The following is a 20,719-nucleotide window of genomic DNA, read 5'->3' as shown; positions in this document are numbered from 1 at the left end:
TGAGTCATAAGAGCGAAAGTCTGAAAAATAAAAATGAGTGAATCTGCCACAACTTGAATTTGGCAGATGTGTTCGAATGGAGCTAGAAAATTCAATATGCATCAAACGTATTTGATGCTAATCATATGTGCCCAATTTGCATGAAGAAAAAAATCATTTATTATGATCTAGATCTCCACAAAGCATAATAAATGAATGAGCTTGGAAGGAATTAAAAATCAATAAAACTCACCCTGCACATTTCTCTGTCATCAGAGCTCCTGTGTCACAGGTGACAGAGAGTCATGTGGTTTCTGGCCATAGAAGATCACAGTGTTTAGCTGTGCGAAATTCTCCCTGACTTTCCATTGTTTCTACTGTCAGCATTGATTGTAATTGGTAGCTTTCTGTTGGATTTTCATTGCTCTCCCTTCAAGAGCTTGCCTTCCACCCAGCTGCTGATTATCAGTATTCCCTTGGTACCTAAATACCTCTTCCTTCCTTGGACTGGTGCTGGTGATATTATTCAGTTTATCCAAGCCCTGGTTGCAAGCAGGTTGCTTGTACTCCTCTGTTGTATCGTTGCTGAAAACGTTGCTGAACTTCTACCTAAGTCATTTGTGGATAAGTAGTTCATGCATTTTTTCCATGTGTCCTCCTTATGTCTTCTATAGTGTTTAGTGGGGTTGACGAACAGTTCATCCCATCTGTTCCCTATTTAGGGTCTAGCACTAGGGATACCTAGGGTCAGTTTTCTGGCTTGGTGCAGAACCTATCTAGGGTGCTGAGTGACCCCAGGAACCAGCAGTAGGTTTGGTCAGGGATCATCATCTTCCCTTTCTCTAGACACAAGTTTTCTCTTTCCTTTTGCCATTTGCTTGATACTTCCCCTGACATAGCGTGACATCCTGCTGGTGTTCCTCTCGCTCCCTTGTGCAGTAGCTCAGGCTCACATCTTTTCTCTCTTCACTGGGACAGCACTGAGTAGTTATGAATGCATGTTATAACTTTACAATGTGTAGCACCCCTGAGCCACTCAGGGCACTACAGGGAACTGTATCCTCTCAGGGATGCAGGACCTACCCCCTGGGACCTGTAACACCAGTGCCAGCAACAGCAACACAAAAAATCCCAGTAGCCACTCACACCAGGGCTCAAAGGGTTAGTCAGATAAGAGGGTGGCCACCCAGTGGGTAGAGCCAGTCCAGGAACTAGCCAGCCTGGTGGGAGGGGTGCAAGTCAGTCAGAGTCTGGAAGGAGGAAGTAAAGGGTGCCTGGAGCTGGGTACATGTAACGGTGACCCGGGGGCACGGGAGCAAAGTCGCCAGGGCAGGCGCGCGGCAGCACCAATAGGACCGGAGCACACACAGGACACAGGGCCCTAGGTCAGGCGACAGTTCTATACGGCATGGCAATTACCTGCACGGTGAGGGTACCTCCACAGGCCTCACTGACCTACAGATCCGGGGGCATCAGCAGTACCATAAGGATTGGGGTTCGGACACATACCTCCCCACAGGAGCCACACTGCCCGCCGTACGGAGAGAGAGGGACTGCACCCACCAAACAAGGGACAGTCAGACCCCCAAAGTTTCAAGCTTCGGGGTCTCAACTATACAGAGAGTGCCAGGGACAGAGCAACCAAGTCACTATCTGGCAGTGGCAATACAGGGACCGGAACCAGCCGTCCAGGGTCCACAGTGAGTAAAGACTGTTAAATACAATCCACGGACTGGTCTCCCTTAAATTGTACCGTACATCTCCCAGGCTCAGCCCTACCTGCGGAGGGCCTACTATCACAGTTGCCACCACCACCAGCCCTGGGAGTACCCACCTAAGCAGCGTCGGTTCCACTACCATAATCGCAACCCGCAGGTGGTGTCACATGAACATTAACTCTTATCTCCCCTGTAAATACTCCCCTTACAAAAGGGGCCCAGGGTACTGACCCGTGCAACAGCCACCAAAGTGACATTCCTAATGGTATATTCTGCCCGGGACCGAGTACCCCATTCCCTGGGTGACACAGAAGCATGTGGGATTATGCATATTAGGACCTAATGTCCTCATTATGTATGTCGAGGGCTACTCAGCTATTACAGCACTAGGAAAAAGAAGACTGGAGCTGGAGCTACTGCCTAACGTAGTAAGTGGAGGACGTATGGGGAGCTGCGTCATCAAGGACAGATGATATTCAAAGTGAATATGATATTTTATTGTTTTTAACCCCTTTCCATTCCAATTTTTTAGAAAATTCTTAACAAATTCAATTAATTTAGAATTGATTTTCTCATTCTTACTGAAAAACTTTATTTTGCATTCACTGTCTACCTAGATGAATAAATAGATTGCTAATTTACACTTGTTAATTTGCCACATTTGTCTGCAGCACATAGTAAATCTTTTCTAGGCAAAGCATACTGTAACCCTATCTATTCACATATGTTAAAAATTTTGAAAAACATACCATGTGACGTAAAAGGTTGGATGAATCATGCCGACATAAAAGGTTGAAATTATACTTTTAAATTCTTATATATTGTGGGCTATTAGTAACTTGCCATAATTGATAAGCCATAATCCTGCAAAAGCATGTCACTGACATTTATGGAGTAATATCGTTAATTTATTTTATACACGATTTGTCAGATCATGGCTGAAAATTAAAAAAAAAAGTAAAGTAACTTGTAGGACTTAACTTAAAGAGGACTTTTCACTATTTTTAATTTATTTAAACTGAGTTGTCCTCCAATTGGTTCTGCTCCACTGATTCTGAACTAGTTTATATTTTTCGTATGTGCCCCTCTGTTTCAAAATTAAGCCATCTGGAAATAAAGATGCAAATCTTCCCTTCAACGACCAGGCCTTTACCACAGCACTTCTCTGTGGGCATTTGAGTTTTCTCCTCTGACGCTGGCCAATCAAAAAACAGCCACACCCCTAGAGAAGTTCTGTGGTACACGCCCAGCTGCTTGAAGGGAAAATTTGCATCTTTATTTCAGGAGGTGATAACTTTGGAATAGAGGGGCACAAAAGAAAAATAAAAAATGTTCCAGAATCAGTGGAGCAGCACAAATTAGAGGAGGTGCTCAGTTTAAATTAAAAAAATCCAGTGTAAGTCCCCTTTCAGGGTCTCATTACTCATAGTGATTGTTCATTGAGGAAACCTGCCACCCATGATAGGAGAGTAGTCATCTTCCTAAGAGTGAGTAGAAGGTCAGTGGTGCCCCAAGTGAAATGTGGGTACCAGTGGAGGGAGATGTAAAAATCAGTAGGTTTGAAGTTCACACAAGAAGCTTTTGAGTTGTCAGTGTGCAAAGAAAACTAAGAGGAGACCACTAAGCATGAGAAAGTGCTGAGGGTTGAATCACCACTGTCGTAAAATCTATCCTCGTGAGTGGGGCCCCAGAGGCTAGAAGTCATGAGGTGCCAGATGGGATTTGAGAGTATGGCTTTGATAAGCATGTCTTTGAGGGTGATGGCCAAAATATTGCTTAACTTTTCTACCTAATGTCTATGAATAGTTTGTATCATTCAAGACTTTGCCTCAAACGGACAAGCAAAGCTTGTTTATCTGTTTGGTTTTTTTTTGTGTCAAGTCATTGATTTCTTGCTCTAGTTATCTGGTCCTGAAAGTGATTTGGCCGGCTGACCATTTGATACACCCCCTTACATCTTCATTTTGTTACTCATTTATTTTGCTAACCAACCCAGCATCATGAGTCATTTTTTGTGTTTTCCCTCGTTGTTTTGCCTCACTGTTCCTAATTATCAAATGTCACGACAAAGTATTAAAAAATAAGAATCACGTAAATACACTTCAGGGATATCTATCTATCTATCTATCTATCTATCTATCTATCTATCTATCTATCTATCGGTCCATCTATCTAAGTTAAAAAAATGCAAGCAACACAGATCCACAAACTATTGGTGCAGAGCCTTCAAGGCAGCTATTCCATTACCAATATATAGAACACTGCTAAGGACAAGCAACAAGCACAAGAGACTTGTTTGGGCTAAAGATCACAAGGAATGGACATTTGACCAGTGGTAATCTGTGGTTTGGTCTGATGAGTCCAAATTTGAGATCTTTGGATCCAGCCACCGTGTCTTTGTAGAAAAGGTGAACGGATGGATTCTACATGGCTGGTTCCCACCGTGAAGCATGGAGGAGGAGGTGTGACAGTGTGGGGGTGCTTTGCTGGTGACACTGTTGGGGATTTATTTAAAATTGAAGGCATACAGAACCAGCATGGCTACCACAGCATCTTTGAGCGGTGTGCTATTCCATCCGGTTTGCGTTTAGTTGGACCATCATTTATTTTTCAACAGGACAATGAGCCCAAACACATCTCCAGGCTGTGTAAGGGCTATTTGACTAAGAAGGAGAGTGATGGGGTGCTACGCCAGATGACCTGGACTCCACAGTCACCAGACCTGAACCCAATCGAGATGGTTTGAGGTGAGCTGGACTGCAGAGTGAAGGCAAAAGGGCCAACAAGTGCTAAACATCTCTGGGAACTCCTTCAGGACTGTTGCAAGACCATTTCCGGTGACTATCTTTTGAAGCTCATCAAGAGAATGCCAAGAGTGTGCAAAGCAGAAATCAAAGCAAAAGGTGGCTACTTTGAAGAACCTAGAATATAAGACATATTTTCAGTTGTTTCACACTTTTTTAAGTATTTCGTTCCACATGTATATATATATTCACTCTATTCAATCTATCTGGCTATTTATCTATCCATTCATTCAATATATATACTGTATATAATTGATCTAATCTATTCATTCTATCTATCTACCTCTTCGCCTTGGCCTGCCTGCCCTTCTTGACACTTTCAGCTATATGGGTATGGTATCTTCCTAATTGATAACATTGATCTATGCAATGGACTAAGTAAGGAGATTTGCTGCTATGTTTGCACCTATGTGGTTAACCCTATGATTGTTCTATTTATTAGCTATTCCATCTGTGTCAGGTACTTTTTTGATTGATATGTTAAATTATTAAGCATTTTTAGGACTGCTTAAAATTAGCCTTTCTTATGATAGTTCCAGGCCCGATTTGCCCTTTTTACCATCTACCCCTCTAACATGCATCTTTCTGCCATTTTTTGATTTCTGTAATCAATAATTGTTTTTCTACGATTAATAAAAATACATGTCTTTTGAGCAATACAAGGTTTTTTTTCATCTAAATATATATAGATTTATAGAAGATAAGGGATAGACAGACAGAATTTATATAAACTTGTAACATACAGTATAATCAGTGACCTTATATAAAAAGATTTACTTTTGGATTCTGCACTTTAACGGAACAGTGATTCCCATTGACCGTTGACGTATATTCTACCAGAAAATGTAATGAATAGAGACCAAATGTGAGAGCATCATATTGTAAATTTGTAGAAGGAAATCAGCTGCATATCTTTACAATCTGCCAGCTAGAATCAGTCCAGCCAGGGTGAAATTAGAGGCTGCCGGGATGACTGGTAAAATTATGAATTTTACAGGAGCTCAATATTTGTGGCCATTACAGCGGTTCATGTAACTTTAATTAGCAAATGTCTGTTGGCAGCCAGCGCTCCCGCATGACGTAAAGCATTGCTCCTGGTCCAGAGCTTTTCAATTCACTCATGAGCTGCGGGTCACGAGTAAAAGCTTGGAGGCTGGCTATTTTCAGTTGTATCTAGGAAAACTGCTTCATAAATTATTTTGAAAATTAAATGGAGAATAAATAGTTTATTTTGCACAGCCAGATAGACCATCTACTTTTCAGGGTTGTTGTTATTAACATACATTTCTATACAAATTGCAATGTGCTGCAAAATATGTCAACAGGAAAAAAGCATACAAAATGTATTTATAAGAGCGAGTTGGATTTTTAGCTTAGGACTTTGCATTATGTAGAAAGGGGGTCACAATGGAATATAAATTATATTGACAAAAGAAGTAAAACACTCCTCTTGTTCACTGAATTCAGGTTTTTCATTCATTCTAATAGTCACAGGTGTATAAAAAGCAGAACCTAATAATGCAGTCTAAAGCTGGCTTTACACGCTGCGATCTGGCTAACGAGATCGCAAGCGATCGTACCCGCCCCCGTCAGTTGTGCAACACAGGCAAATCACTGCCCGTCGCGCACAACCTCGCTTACCCCGGTCACACAGACTTACCTGTCCTGTGACGTCGCTCTGGCCGGCGATCCGCCTCCTTTCTAAGGGGGCGGGTCGTGAGGCGTCACAGCGACGTCACACGGCAGCCGTCCAATAGAAGCGGAGGGGCGTAGATGAGCGGGACGTAAACATCCCGCCCACCTCCTTCCTTCCGCATTGCCGGTGGAGGCAGGTAAGGAGATGTTCCTCGCTCCTGCACTGTCACACATAGCGATGTGTGATGCCGCAGGAATGAGGAACAGCATCGCTAATTAGAAGAGAACGATTTTTTGTTTTAGGACGACCTCTCCGCGGCAAACAATTTTGACCGCTTTTGCAATTGTTTTAGCTCGCACATAAGTGTGACACACTGCAATATCGTTAATGACGCCGGATGTGCGTCACAAACAACGTGACTCTGACGATAAATCATTAACGATATCGTAGCGTGTAAAGCCTGCTTAAGGCCTCTTTCAAACGTCCGTGAAAACCATACACGTTTTGTACGGACGTGTAAAAGGTGCGTATTGCCCTGTGTGTGCCGTGATTTTGGCACACGTGTGTTCTTCGTGTGCTATCCGTGATAACACACGGAGAACAGGAACTTTCTGCTAACCTGTCCCTGGCTTTGCTGTCTGTGGTGCTGATCTACGGTCTCTGGCCCTGCCGACTCCCCGCTGCTGATCTCCCGCCCTGCCACTCCCCGCTGCTACTGTTTCCGGTCCTCTGTGCTATGCATATGCAATGAGCATAATAAACAAGTGACAGCAGCGGCAGAGACAGCAGTGCTGGAGAAGGGGAGTATAAAAAATCATTCTATTTCACAGACACTTGTGTTTTCTACAGTACATGTCACACTGATGTCACACAGATCACATCCGTGCGGTCCGTGTGACACCCGTGCTGCCGGAGAAAAAAGGACATGTCTACGCGTGGAGCACACGGACACACAGTTCATGTCAAAACACGCACGTGTGCGCAAACCCATTGATTTTAATGGGTCTACGTGTGCCTGTGTCTCCAATACGTGTGAAAATGGACGTCACACATACTAGAGACACGGATGTGGGAAAGGAGCCTAAGGCTGTGTGCGCACGGTACGATTTTTTATGTAGATTTGGTGCAGCTTATGGCCCACATCTGCATGTGTATCTTCATGCCAGCTATGCCAGCAAAGTCAATCAGAATTCTGAAGTCCTGTGTGCACATTGCTCATTTTTTTCCTTGCAGATTTGATGCAGAAAATTATCTGCAGCATGGCAATTGTTGGTCCATTTTTTCTTGCTTGTTTTAGCCCTTCCACCCATTGAGTTAATAAAGAAAAATGCATAGCACAAAGACACACCAAAAACTAAGCCCTAGATTAATAATGAGGAAAGTCTATGAGAACCCAATACTAATCCTATAAGTGATAAGAAATAACACAAACACTGAAAATATTCTTTATTTGAAATAAAACACAAAAAACACCCTCTTCCTCTAATTTATTAACCCCCACAAACACCCAGGGCCGATGTAATCCACACGAGGTCCTGCAATGATCCTGGGTCTATTACATACTGAAGTCGCAATGTGCAGGCACATTAGAAAACATGACTGCCCACTGCGGCTTCAGGCAGAGAGTGACTGAGCCGCTGCTGTGAGCAGTGACATCACTGAGTTTATGTGCGGTCACAGCTGGATGTTCCCACGGTACCCCACCTGTGACCGCAGATAATTTCACCTTAGTTGAACTGATGGAACTCAGTGACTTCACCTCAGGTGAACTGTGTTCTATTAGACTTGCATCTCCTGGTAGAAAACCACCTATTTTTTGACAAGAAATGCAGATTTGGTGCTGAACTTTATACACCAAATTCCTGCACCAAATCTGTGCCTTCTGGCAAAAAACACTTCAAAACGCAAATGTGGTTTTGATGCAATATTGATGCAATTTTTTTGCTGCAGAAATTCGGTGTATAAATTCTAGAATCAAATCTGCGTCTCCTTGCAGAAAAACACATAAAAAAGATTTTGGTGCCTTTTCAGTGCGGTTTTCTGCCAGGTGATGCAAATTTGATGCTGAAATGTCTGCACCAGATTTCTGCATCAAATTTACATCTCCTTTGTCACTTCTCATTATTACTCATAACTAAATATATGATCATCTGTGTTTTGATTTCTTTGTCTGTGTGGATTAAATGGGTTGTTACCGATATCTGGTGAGAAATTGATGTCAATAGCTCCTATATAAATATATTTACTTAGAAAATTGCTGACGTGTTCAATACTGATATCACCCGCTTTATGTGTTCTCTCTCCATTTTTGATCACATATACCTATATTTCAATTGTGTGTTTTTGGGCTACTCCCTGTGATTTTAAGATAGTCTATTAAAAGATATATTTTATTAGAGTCTGTTCCTGATGCTACTGTATTGAAAACCTGACAATAAGTGTATGATGAATAAATTATAACAGAAACTAAAAATATGTTCATGTGTAGTAAATGGTGCAAAGTTACTGACTGAGGTTGGAAGCCATTATTGACAATCAATTACTGCTGTTTCCATAGAAGCGTGTTGCTGTTGCTGTGTAGGTGATAAATAAGTAAAATGTTATGCTTTTAAGTAAGAAAAAGGACAATAAATCTGTGAAATTACCATTTTAATATCTTTTTATAAGAGTTTGATTTTTCTCAGTGGGCATCACAATGTCTATGAAGCAATGAATATGCCTAGCAGCAAGATCATCAGCGATTTTTATAACAGTCAAAAGTAAGGCTACTTTCACACATCCGGTTTGAGCCGTGCGGCTCAATCCGGCTGTGAAGCCTATGCAACGGATGCGGTGAAAACACCGCATCCTTTGCATAAGTTTTTTACATGTGGCCGGTCCGTTTTTTGCCGCTTGCGGCATGCTACTGAGCATGCGCAGTGGCAAAAACCGCATGCGGCGGCCGGATGCGGTTTTTGCCGCATCGCGCCGCATCCGGCATCCATAGGGATGCATTGGGAAAAGCACCGCATCGGCCGGATGCGGCACGATGCGGTTTTTTTTTGCCGGAGCAAAAAACGTGCCAGGGAACGTTCCATCCGGCCGCCGCATCGGCTAAATCTGCCGCATGCGGCAAAAACCGGACCGAACGCAAGCCCATGCGGCACAATGCGGCACTAATTAAAGTCTATGCAGGAAAAACGCAACCGGCAGCAAAAGAAACCGGTTGCGGTTTTCCTGCAAAGTGCCGGATTGTGCCGCATTGCAAAAGCCGGATGTGTGAAAGCAGCCTAAATCCCAAATGTAGTCTTTAGTAATAGAGCTTATGGCCTTCTCAATACATTCAGTGGCATGTAACAATGTACAATAGGACTGTCACAAGGTCACTGTTAGGATAGCGAGGGACAAGGGCTCGTATTCTGTCCCTCATGCTAGGGATCCTTCGCCTATCCCTATCTTCAAAGTTACTGGTGGAGATGCCTGAGTCCCATTCCTGGCTATGCTCCTGACCAACACTATTTTGATACCCCCTTCCACAAGGGAAGGAAGGGTAGGAATGTGATGGAAAACAGATTTATTTCCCAGAGGAGCATTGCAGCTATAAGTCTCCTCACTGGCATGCCAGATTGGTGTAGCAGTTTCCCCCTTAGACCCCGTCTTAGCTTCTCATATAGCCAGATCAGATCTCATACTTTGCACTGATGAAGGGCAACCAACCCAAAACACCATGTCTGCAAATTGAGAGTTTGATCTGGCATTAATCCTAAGTCATATGACAAGGCTCATTAAAGGGTTATTTTTTACTAATTAGGATTGCTACTTCCAATAGGAGGCACTAGCGTTTGTCTCCTTCCTCCCTGAAGAGACAATTTAGAAAACAAATAAAGACAGACAAGTGAAAGCCAAAACTCTGACACAATGCAGACATACAGGAATAGACAATGATAGACTCAGGAGTCAAGCAAGAGCAGGAAGGCAACAACAAAAAGCAACAAGGGTTACCTCCATAACCACATTCAGCAACAAGTAGAACAACCACCAGATAATCTGGATCGCAACACCTCACGAGTCTAACTAAGATAAACTATAGCTGGAATAGGTGGAATGACGTAGCCAGCTTATATAGGAGGGGAGCCGATGTGATTGGCTTCCCCACAACGTGTGTTCAAAGGTGTCTAACAAATAGACTAGCAGAGATTATCTCTTGCTAGCCTGCTTATGAATTACCACTCAGCAGGTCAATGCCCGAGTCGGCCTGTGTTGATCACAGACACCAGAGAGGTTATCGGGCAAAGTATCAGAATTTGTAGTCTGAACAGAACCCGCTGCCGCCATGACAGTCGGTGAAGTTTTTAAAATTTACGTTTGACAAGGACAAGCTAAATTGGCATACTTTCAGAATATAAATCATGAGAGAACTGTCATTTGAGGGCTCATATGGTCCTCTTTAGTGACACCCACAAGAGAAGAAAGGGCACTACAATGAGCTCAGCAGTCCATCTATAATGCAGGAAAGTGGATGTGAGAAGTCCGCCCATCGTGTGTCTAAAGACGCTGCTGAACTGTGAAAAAAATTTTTATTTGTTTTTTTAATTCTATGAGATTGAGAATTATATTTGTTTTATTTTTCTGTCATGTGGGGGTTTCTATTTTGCAGAATGAGTTGAAGTTTTTATTGTTGCCCTCTTGGACGGCATAACATGTGTTTATTTTTTTTTTTCTGAACACAAACAAGCAATTCATATTGTGATACAAACACTTTATTCTTCGGGTCAGAACCATCACCCTAATACCCCATTATACAATTCATTTGTATTACAGTGCATTAAGCTTGTCTGTCTTACATGGACAGGGGGCATGTCAAGTGCTGCTTATGCCAGGACCTTACAGGCCACCATAGCTATGTGACTCCCTCAGCCATTACTCAACCTGTAGTCATCATGGCTGCCATGGGCACCGCGTGATCACAATCAAGGGGCACCGATAGGAACAAAGAGGGAACCCCCACCCTCAGATAAACGGATGCTACTGTTGCTATTGACAACAACATCAGAGGGGTCAAATGGCCACAATCAGTGTTTGCTGAGACCATGACTGTTACATAAGGATGTCAGCCATAATGTACAGCTGACAGTCAATGATGATTTTACCACACTTTATACCCTATTGCGACAAAATGATTGTGCTGTATATGTACAGAGGATATTAGGAATGGGTTAATTATAAATAATTATTAATTTTAGGATAATTCACCCATTAATATTTCCATTCGACTCAATCTTTAGTTCTGTATCTGATCTACGAGGAAGACAAAATAATCCAATAGGCAAAATCTCTCCATGAATCCTGCTATAAACATTGTGTTATTCAAAGGTCCTGCTGATAACTGTCACATAGTGACTAGGGATACCACACATCAAAACAAGGGGTGCACTATAACAATGGTGGGCCCTAGCGCTAGTAAGGGGGAAGATGGGTCACCTCCTGCTCTAACCTGTAGCTGTATCCTGCACTCCTAGCCAGTCCCTATACAGGCTCCGCACCTGTTGCCAAACTAGATATCTGTGTCCCTGGCAGACCCTGTAACAACCCTGGCTAGTGAGCTGGCAGGTGAGGGACGCTAGCCCCACGGCTGCACTAATCCAACACCAGGGAAAGGAAGGGAAGACAGGGGATAACAACAAACAACAAAGGTCCAACACAAGGCTGCAGTCAGAACCAGGACTGCAACCTACTCAACGCCTTCCACCTCAAGGCCCAGCTTCCAAATGGATCAGAATAACCAACACCCTCTACTGGGAGAAGAGGGTATATATAGAGACTGGGAGTCGCCCCAAACTGTTAACACCTGAGGAGATATAATGAGAATGCTACTGCCAAGAAGAAACTGACATTAACCCTTAGCTCATGAAAGGAAAGGAACTAAATTTAATATAGGCAGTCTTACATGGCAATGAAGGACTCTAACCCAGAACCTGTCACTAGTCTCACACTGCAGAGAGACGGTCGTGACAATAACTGACTATATACAGATGTGTCCCTGTGACAAGAAATAATGTTTATGTGACACAGACGACATCGTCTCAGCTTCTTATTGTAACAGAGGCTCCATCATTCACATAGAAGACAACATGTAAGGGTTCAGTGAAGGAGGCGGTGAAGGTGTGTAAGTGTCTGATAGGGTCACATAACTCATAGAAGGACAGAAGCCCGGCCTCATAGTCTAAGAAGACTCCAAGTGTTAGACATGTTGGCTTTACACTGAGGGCTAATTTAACTGAGTTGTGATAAACTCTATATTGTCCATCATACATACCCAAACACCAAGATTTATCATTATATCCAATACCAGATTGTTCTCCTTTCTTCTCTATACTGGAGTAGGACATTCCTATTTCCCATTCTCCTATCTGGTCCCACTCTGCCTCCCAGTAATGTCGTCCCGAAGAGAGGCCACATCTACTTAACACCTGGTTGTAAGTCACAAATTTTCCTGATGATTTACGTCTATCCCGCTTTTCATCAGATTCTGTTGCTGTTTTCAAATCTTCTGATAATTTCACCCATCTGCTAGCAGTGTCCACATCCAGCAATATGTCTGGGACATGGACCCCGAGCTCTGATGTTACATTGGTGACAACATCCCTCATAGATCGGTGTAAGGTCAGCGAGATCAGAACCTCATCGAGATCCCCCTCAGAACTGACCTCTCCAACATCTCCCCCTGTGTCCTCATCACCTCCATGACTAAACACTGTAATGTCACTTTTTCGTAAGAGTCTTATTGGGTCAGTGACATGACACATCTCCTCCATGTCACGCATCTTCCTGGACAGCTCGTCCTCCTGAATTTCCAGCTTCTCGATCAGATGAGATATCTGGGACACAATCTTCTCCTCCTGCCTGGAGATTTCGCTCAGCACTTTCTTTTCTGCCATTTCCAGTTGATTCTTAATCCCCATAAATTTATTACTGACGTTCTTCCGCTTATCGGAGGCCTTCTCCTGGATCTTTCTCTTATGATCCTGCAGATTTTGGACTCTTGTCTGAACTTTTGCTATTTGTGGGTTTAGATCATCCAGATATTTCCTCAATTTCTCCTTCTTCTTCTGAGAGGCCATGTCAAGTAGCTCCACGTAATGTTCCCTGTGGTCTCCGGCCACCCAGCAGGACACACAGATACAGGCGTTGTCTATAGCGCAGTAGTATTTCAGCACCTCCTTGTGTGTTGGGCATTTCCTTTCCTCCAGGGTAACATTAGGTTCAACTAACATATGTTCTGATGACTTACTGTGTCTGCTTAGGTGCTTTTCACAAAAAGATGCCTCACACTGCAGACATGTTTTAACAGCCGGGGCAGGGGAATCACAGTAAGTACAGAGAATTCTGGTCTCCTCTATGTCAGGCTGAGTAGATGAGAAACACTCCACTATATTCTCCAGCTTCCTGTTCTTCTCCAGGGCTGGACGCTCCGGATATTCTGCTCTGCAGTCAGGACAGGAATACCCTCCAGCCGCCTGTTGTGCATCCAGCACACTCACAATACACGAGCAACAGAAGTTGTGTCCACATCTCAGGGATACGGGACCTGTATAGAGGCTTAGGCAGATGGAGCAGTTCAGCTCGTCCCTCAGCTCGTCTCTCAGCTCAGCAGATGCCATTGTAGTGTTTAAGATCAGGAACCGAAAGTGAAAAAGTTTCCTTACGTAAAAAGGGCGGAGGTTTCTGGGAGTAGACTATTAACCCCGGCTATTGCTGAGGAACAAAATGATTGATAGTATCATGTGTAGCATGAGAATTATAGTATTTGTAGTGACTGCACCTGTTTGTACTATATAGAATCCATTACCAGTACGGAGAAGGAGAAGTAAGCCCAGCTCCAAAGATCTGCTCCCAAATGTGAGATAAACAGAAGCTTAATGTTGGAAGGTGCTTTAAATGTAAGCCCCCTGAGCCCTGCCGCGTACTCACCTTCCACCATCTTCATACCTTTACAGCGTAGCTACATAGCTACAGTTAGTCTGTGGCAAAAAATTACCTGCTGGCAGCTCCACACTTCAAAATATCTCTATGGGAGCCTCATTCTGACTCTCATAGAGTTGCATTGAGCTCTTGTGATATAACTTCAGACTTCTGGCCAGTCAGAATTTAGGGGCACAAAATGGCGCCACAGGACAGGAGCGGCCTCTGTAAGGCCCACTTTACATTTCAGTGATTCTGGTACGTACGTGACAGTTTTTATATGTACCAGAGTCATGGACATATGCAGACCCATTAAAATGGGTCTGCATACACATCAGTGATTTCTCACTGACATGTTTCTGTGTGGTGTACAGGCATGTCCGTGTGTTCCGCACAGAGACAAGTCCGTTTTTTTCTGGCATCACTGATGTCCCATGGACCACACAATGGTGTGGTCCGTGAAACACGTACCAGAAGAATCACATACATTTAAAATGATAAGCTTTTTAAACTCACTCATTTCCAGCGATGCTGTCTTAAGCGGCTGCTGTCTGCTGCTTCCAGGCTGGCTTATTATGCTCATATATATGCACTGCACAGCCGACCAGGAAGTAGCTGCAGAGGGGAGAGAGCAGCAGCTGAACACAGCATCTTGGGAGACTTCAGCACCACGGACAGCAGCGCGTGGACAGGTAAGTATAAGTGCCTGATCTCCATGTATTATCATGGATATCACACGGAAATTACACGTGTTCCAAAATCAGGGCACACGGTGGGACATACGCACCTTTATCACGTCAGTGAAAAATGTGTGTGTTTTTCACTGATGTGTGAAGGGGGCCTAATAGGTGAAGCCACCGGAAGGTTCGTATATGAGTATATGACAGAGGGCTTACATTTAAAGCACCACTTCAGCGCTGAACCCCCACCCCACTCTAGAGTGGTGCTTTAATTCCACTTATTCCTATCAGACAGCAGTCAAGTGGCCATTAGAAAGATCAGAGCAGCCTCATCCATCAGTGATTCAAATGTTTTCACTCAGTGAGCTTGTCCATACAGTGGGCTGGAGATTCCTGCTACTACATTGCGATTTTGGACTGTACTATGATCAGACTAGAGATTGCGGACTTTTTTATATACAGACCATTGTTTTGTGAGGAAATTCACTGATGCGTACTCGCCAATTAAGTAGAAGTGGTCGGTGTGCTGCCCAGGTGTGGTGTGTTGGGCACATGGACAACGCACTGTTGGAAATCATGGCAGTCTGAATGAGGCTTCAGGGGGATACAAACACTTAGCTCGACTGTGTAGCAAGACTTTTTATGTTTGTCCTAAAGTCCCTGATTCTTGTAGTTCACAGTCCGGAGACCCCGGCAGTGTCTGACCCTCCTGATCACTTTCTAGTGTTCATTTGAGGGGGTGTCCAGTAAAAACACATTATCGGCTATCCAAAGGAAGGGTCTGACCATTAGAACCTGCAATGATCAGCAGAAGGAAACTTTTATCCCTACTAAAAATGGAGCATCATGTTGGATGTCCAAGTGCCACTCCATTAATTTCTTATGGGACTGTCGGAAAAAGCCAAGCAATGGTTGATCATGTAACAAAAACAAAGACAGAACACTGGGCACTATTCATATAGGCACAAAACGGCCTATATGAATAGTATAAGCACGAAACGGCCGTCGTCCCACGTGCTCCGTGCACCTCCCTCCCCCACAGCCTTTTATATCACCTGTATTTCCATGTTGGATTAAATTAGATTCTTCACAACAGCCTGGTGAGTGGCTTTCTTTTTCTTTTTTGAATGGTTGATCATGTGTACTGCCGTTCTATTCTGGGGATAAAACTACCCCATTCTGGTGATCGTTGCAAGTCCCAGGATAGGCAATCATTGTAAAAGAAGTGGCCAACCTCTTGCAAAGTAGTAAAGTACTTATGTAACCAGATGATATCACCACCACAGTGATAAACAAACGCAACTAATACAGGATAGAGCAGTCCTGAACTCGTCAGTGGGGTTAATTTTTCCTTAAAATGGTGTCAGACTGCTATTCTAACCCTTTTACACGCTCGTTGCTATATGGAGAAGAACACAGATGACAGGGAATTGATTATGAGGTTATTTGCTCAATGCAGAAGATCTCCGACGCTGCACTATGCTGGTGACTCATACCTCTGCAGTACAGCAACTTCTACTCATTCAACAAGATACTTTTATCTACAGAAGAATGGACAATGTTCCAGCCATTTAAAAAGTTCCTGACGTTTTGTCGCTTTGTTTTGTTTTATTCCCTTGAAAATGCGGTATAGAAACATATGCTGATGGTACAGAGATTGCTGCTGCTTGGCATCCTTTGAAGTCTGCTCAGTGTTCAGAAAAAAGAAACCTCTTTATGTACATATAAAAACTTACCCATCGTGCCATGGAAGATCGATCGGCCGAAGCAACAGAGATGAGCTGAATGTATACAAAGGAGACAAGCCACTTTATATAATGGTAACATTCTTATTTTTGTAGGAAAAAAATTACATTTTTTTCTCTAAATAAAACATGTCGCAAACATTTAACAGAACTTTTTCGGTATTTATAGAAGGAATTGACTCATTTCAGACCTCAACTAATAAGAGTTTAGAGTGACTGTAAGGCTGAGGCTACGCTGGGATTAGTGCGAGTCCTCGCATGACACTCAACTCATGCTCGCAGCATAGTAGGAGCCGAGTGTCATGCGACTGTGGCCCGATCCTGCGATCAGACCACAGCTGCGGAGGAGAGGGCCGACGCTGCGGAGGTGAGGGAGGGATTTATCTCTGCATGTCCTCCGTTACCGGCTGATGTGAGAATCGCACTGCACTCGCGTTACACCGGTGTAACGCGAGTGCAATGTGATGTTTCTCTCACCCCCATAGACTTGAATGGGTGCGAGTGAAACAGGATCACATTGCACCCGCAGCATGCTGAGATTGTTTTCTCGGTCCAATTAGGGCAAAATCATTCATAGGAGCAGTCCCATATAGCAATATTGGTCCAAGTGGAATGCGATTTTTTTATCGCATTCCACTCGCTCTGTATTACTCACCATGTGCTGATGCTAAGGGTGAATGCTTCATCGGAAGACAGTTTATTTCTTTCAACGGCCTTCATATAATACTTAAAGGGAACCTGTCAGTTGCAATATGCACCCAGAAGAAGACCAGTTCTGGGTGCATATTGCTAATCCCTGCCTAGTATTTCTAAAGATCCTTTATGATATGCTAATAAGGTCAGGGACTAGTCACAATGACGTTACTTCCCTTGGCTAGTTGGCTCCTTTAGCATGTAAGCACGCCCCTGTGGGTGTGCTGACATGCTAATGAATATGCAGTGTAAGAGGCATGGTCTCTCACCTCTCTGCTGCCACCGTGTCTGACGCTGGTTTTCAGTGTGGATTATCAGAAGTCCCTGGACTTCTGGTCATGCACACAACATCAATTTGAAGTCGGGAATTTACACCCGATTTCATAGTGCGCATGACTGGAAGTGTCGGGAGTTCTGATCATGCACACTAAGCCAAAAACCAGCGTTCGCCGCAGTGGCAGTAGAGAGGTGAATGCGACCATGCCACTGACACTGCGTATTCATTAGCATGTTAGCATGCCCACAGGGGCGTGCTTACATGCTAACGGGGCTAACTAGCCAAAGTAAACAACGCCCTAGCGACTAGTCCCTGCTCTCATTAGCATTAGCATATCATATAGTATCTTTAGAAATACTTTTCTAAAGATCTCTTTATCTATGCTACTAGATACAGGGACAGTTAGGCAGGGATTAGCAAGATGCACCCAGAACTGCTCGTGGTTCTGGGTACAAACAAGACCTGACAGGTTCCCTTTAATTTCCCCGACAGTGGCGCCGCAGGAGAAATGAGAATGTCAACACATTTTAATAATTCTTTTTTTTGCAATTGTTTATTTTAACCAAAAAGAAAAAAGTAGCCCTAAGAAATTATCAGACATGAAACATCTTAGGTCACTCACTACTAATAAAACAAATCCTACGACTACAAATAAAGCGATATTTTGCAAGAGTTTGAGTTTATATTTTCTTTGTATCCGTTATCTATATCTTTTTATTATTTTTGTAATAAAACTACTTTTTGAGCTTTGTACTTTAAGAGATTCTAGCAGCTGTCGTCTATATAACTTGTCTTTATAACTTATTGATTTAAGTACTCTGAAAAATGTATTGAATTCGGGAAGCACTAAATTACTACCTTGTAGGTGTTTTGCTTTTGCAGCGTTGGCGTCCTTGTCCAAATATTTATTTATCTTGTACGTCGTGAGTGCTGGGCTTGCAATATATTTTCTCGGAGATTTCTCTACATCTTAAAACACTGTTGACTCCAAAAATATTGTTGTTGTTAAGTCTGGTGCAGAAGGCAAATTTTTTTTATGAAAATGTGATTTGTAATCCTGCATGTTTTAAAGGAGAAACGTGCACAGGTTGTGTGTAACATCATCGATAGTGAATATTTGCAATGAATCTTACAAAGTAGAAATCTGTCTTGCCACCAATGGCTTGTCACTAACAGCAGTAGATGACGCTATTAGACAGTGCATTCCAAATTTCACTGCCCTTTCCCCACACTTAGCATCTCTAATTTAATGATATTGCATCCTCATCCTGCAGTTGAATACAGTGGTGGAGCAGGGAGTCGTTAGCTCCGTGCTCCACCATTCAGTCTGAGATTCTGAATCTTAGCACAGCAGGTTTGATGACATCACTAGATCGAGCCTGCTGCACAGATCCTCAGTCTTCACATAGCACAGTCTGGAGGAGCATATCAGAAGAATGGAGATTAGTGAATGTTTTTTTTTTAATTTGTCAGTCAGTACTGTGTTGCCATGACACTTTGCAGCGACTGTGGGGGTATCATAATGTGTGGGGACAAACTGTGGTGGCATCATACCTTGTATGTGAGGGGTCACTGTGGTTGTATTATACTTTGTGTGGGTGTGGTCACTGTAGTAGCATCATACTGTTGGCGCATCCTACTATGAGGTGGGGTAATTGGGAAAATATACTGTTGGTGGGTTACTGTGTGGGCATCATTATGCAATGAAGTCACTTTGGGGGCATCATAGTAGATGGGTGGAACTGCGTAATGAAACTGGGCATCATACTGTGTTGAGGGTACTGTGGGAGTTTATACACACGGCACTTCTGGAGTGGTGCTCAAGTAGGGTCCAAAATTGTTTCAAGTAGATGCAGAAACCTGGCACTCAAAATCAATGTGAATAGTGTTTTTTTATTATGAAGAACTTGAAGGACCAGCACAAGCACAGGCGTTTTGGCATTGCCACATAGACAGTGGTGGACAACACGTCATACCCAGCTATGCAATTTGCAAGCTGCTATACTTTCTGAGGACCCTCTGCAAGCACATTGATGAAGGTCTTTGACCGAAACGTTTGTGCTTGTGCTGGTCCTACAAGTTCTTCACAATAAAAACCACTATTTACATTGATCTTGAGTGCCAAGTTTCTATATCTACTTGAGGGTACTGTGGGGACATCATACTTTGCTGTAGTCACTGTGGGGACATCATACTGTGGATTTGTTGGGTACTCATATGGTAAATTATATGGGTGAATTCATAAAGGGGTTTCATACTGTGTATGGAGGTAATTCTTTAGGACATTACACTGTATGTGGCTCATGAAGAAAGTATTGCAGTGGATGGGAACAGGAAAGGGCTTCAGTAAGGGCACTAATGCTATATTTGTGCTGCAATATCTCTTTCTCTGTCTTTAAGAGTAAAGGCCCCGTCACACACAGAGATAAATCTTTGGCAGATCTGTGGTTGCAGTGAAATCATGGACATATTGTTCCATTTGTACACAGCCACAAACCTGGCACTGATTGTCCACAATTTCACTGCAACCACAGATCTGCCAAAGATTTATCTCTGTGTGTGACAGGGCCTTTAGGAGTTAAGCCATTCTGAGAAGGCGCTGATGTGTTGTTACCTGACCAATCCTCTGAATATTTTATAGAGAGGGGCCCCTTTTAGACTTTTGCTGTAGGGTCCCTATGATTTGCATGTATGCCTATGGCCACCCCCTAACATTCATAAATGGTCAAGATAGAACTAGAAGTATTCAGGTCATGGCAATTGACAGCATATTACTAGCAACATCACCAGTATTTAACAAAAACACAAAATTAAACACTTTGTAAATTTTTACACTGAATTTTATATTGTTCATTTGCTTGCTGAATTAAAAGTTATGCAACATTCTAACTAGTTTTCATTAAAAATGTTCTAACCTTTTGCTGCAGCTATCTGTCCATGAGTCGTTTATCTAACTGTTTTTGTAAAAATCTTACAAATCTGTCAGAGCTCCTGATTAGTTCTGACACCTCTCTCTGCTCTCCCTCCTCTCAGTGTTGGAGAAAGCAGCAGGGAGGGGGTTGTGCACAGATTTCCACAACATGGAGAGGGGCAAATGCTCAGGGAAGGCAGAAAAAGCAAGGTATACAAAGGCGGAAATGGGATAGAAGCTATTCTGATATATGAGCTAATGCAAAAAGAAACACCCTGGGTACAGGCGGACCTCAAAGGCCAAATTACTGCTAGAGACTATAGTAGCAGAGAAAA

At 43.1% G+C, this 20,719-nt stretch overlaps 2 protein-coding genes across 3 annotated transcripts in view; one reads left to right on the top strand and one right to left on the bottom strand.

Annotated features, from left to right (window-relative positions):
- Window positions 1-13,784, bottom strand: part of LOC142245333 (E3 ubiquitin/ISG15 ligase TRIM25-like) — a 56,240-nt gene extending 42,456 nt beyond the window's left edge. The window contains exon 1 of one of the 2 annotated variants that reach the window (XR_012724765.1): window positions 12,433-13,784. Coding sequence is in view for 1 of the 2 variants with exons in the window: in XM_075317970.1 (XP_075174085.1) it covers window positions 12,200-13,777 (1,578 nt within the window). In the remaining variant the exon portion in view is untranslated. Of the gene's footprint in view, window positions 1-12,103 lie in introns of those variants that run through there. The other variant, XM_075317970.1, reaches the window with a different exon arrangement.
- The window catches only part of BMERB1 (bMERB domain containing 1), a 251,038-nt gene that overhangs the window by 153,948 nt on the left and 76,371 nt on the right, over window positions 1-20,719 (top strand). The gene's annotated exons all lie outside the window — the stretch shown is intronic.

The sequence above is a fragment of the Anomaloglossus baeobatrachus genome, chromosome 7 (genome assembly GCF_048569485.1).
Source record: "Anomaloglossus baeobatrachus isolate aAnoBae1 chromosome 7, aAnoBae1.hap1, whole genome shotgun sequence".
In the NCBI taxonomy this organism is placed as follows: Eukaryota; Metazoa; Chordata; class Amphibia; order Anura; family Aromobatidae; genus Anomaloglossus; species Anomaloglossus baeobatrachus.
Note: the sequence above shows the minus strand (reverse complement) of the source record. Positions and strands in the feature narration are given on the sequence as shown.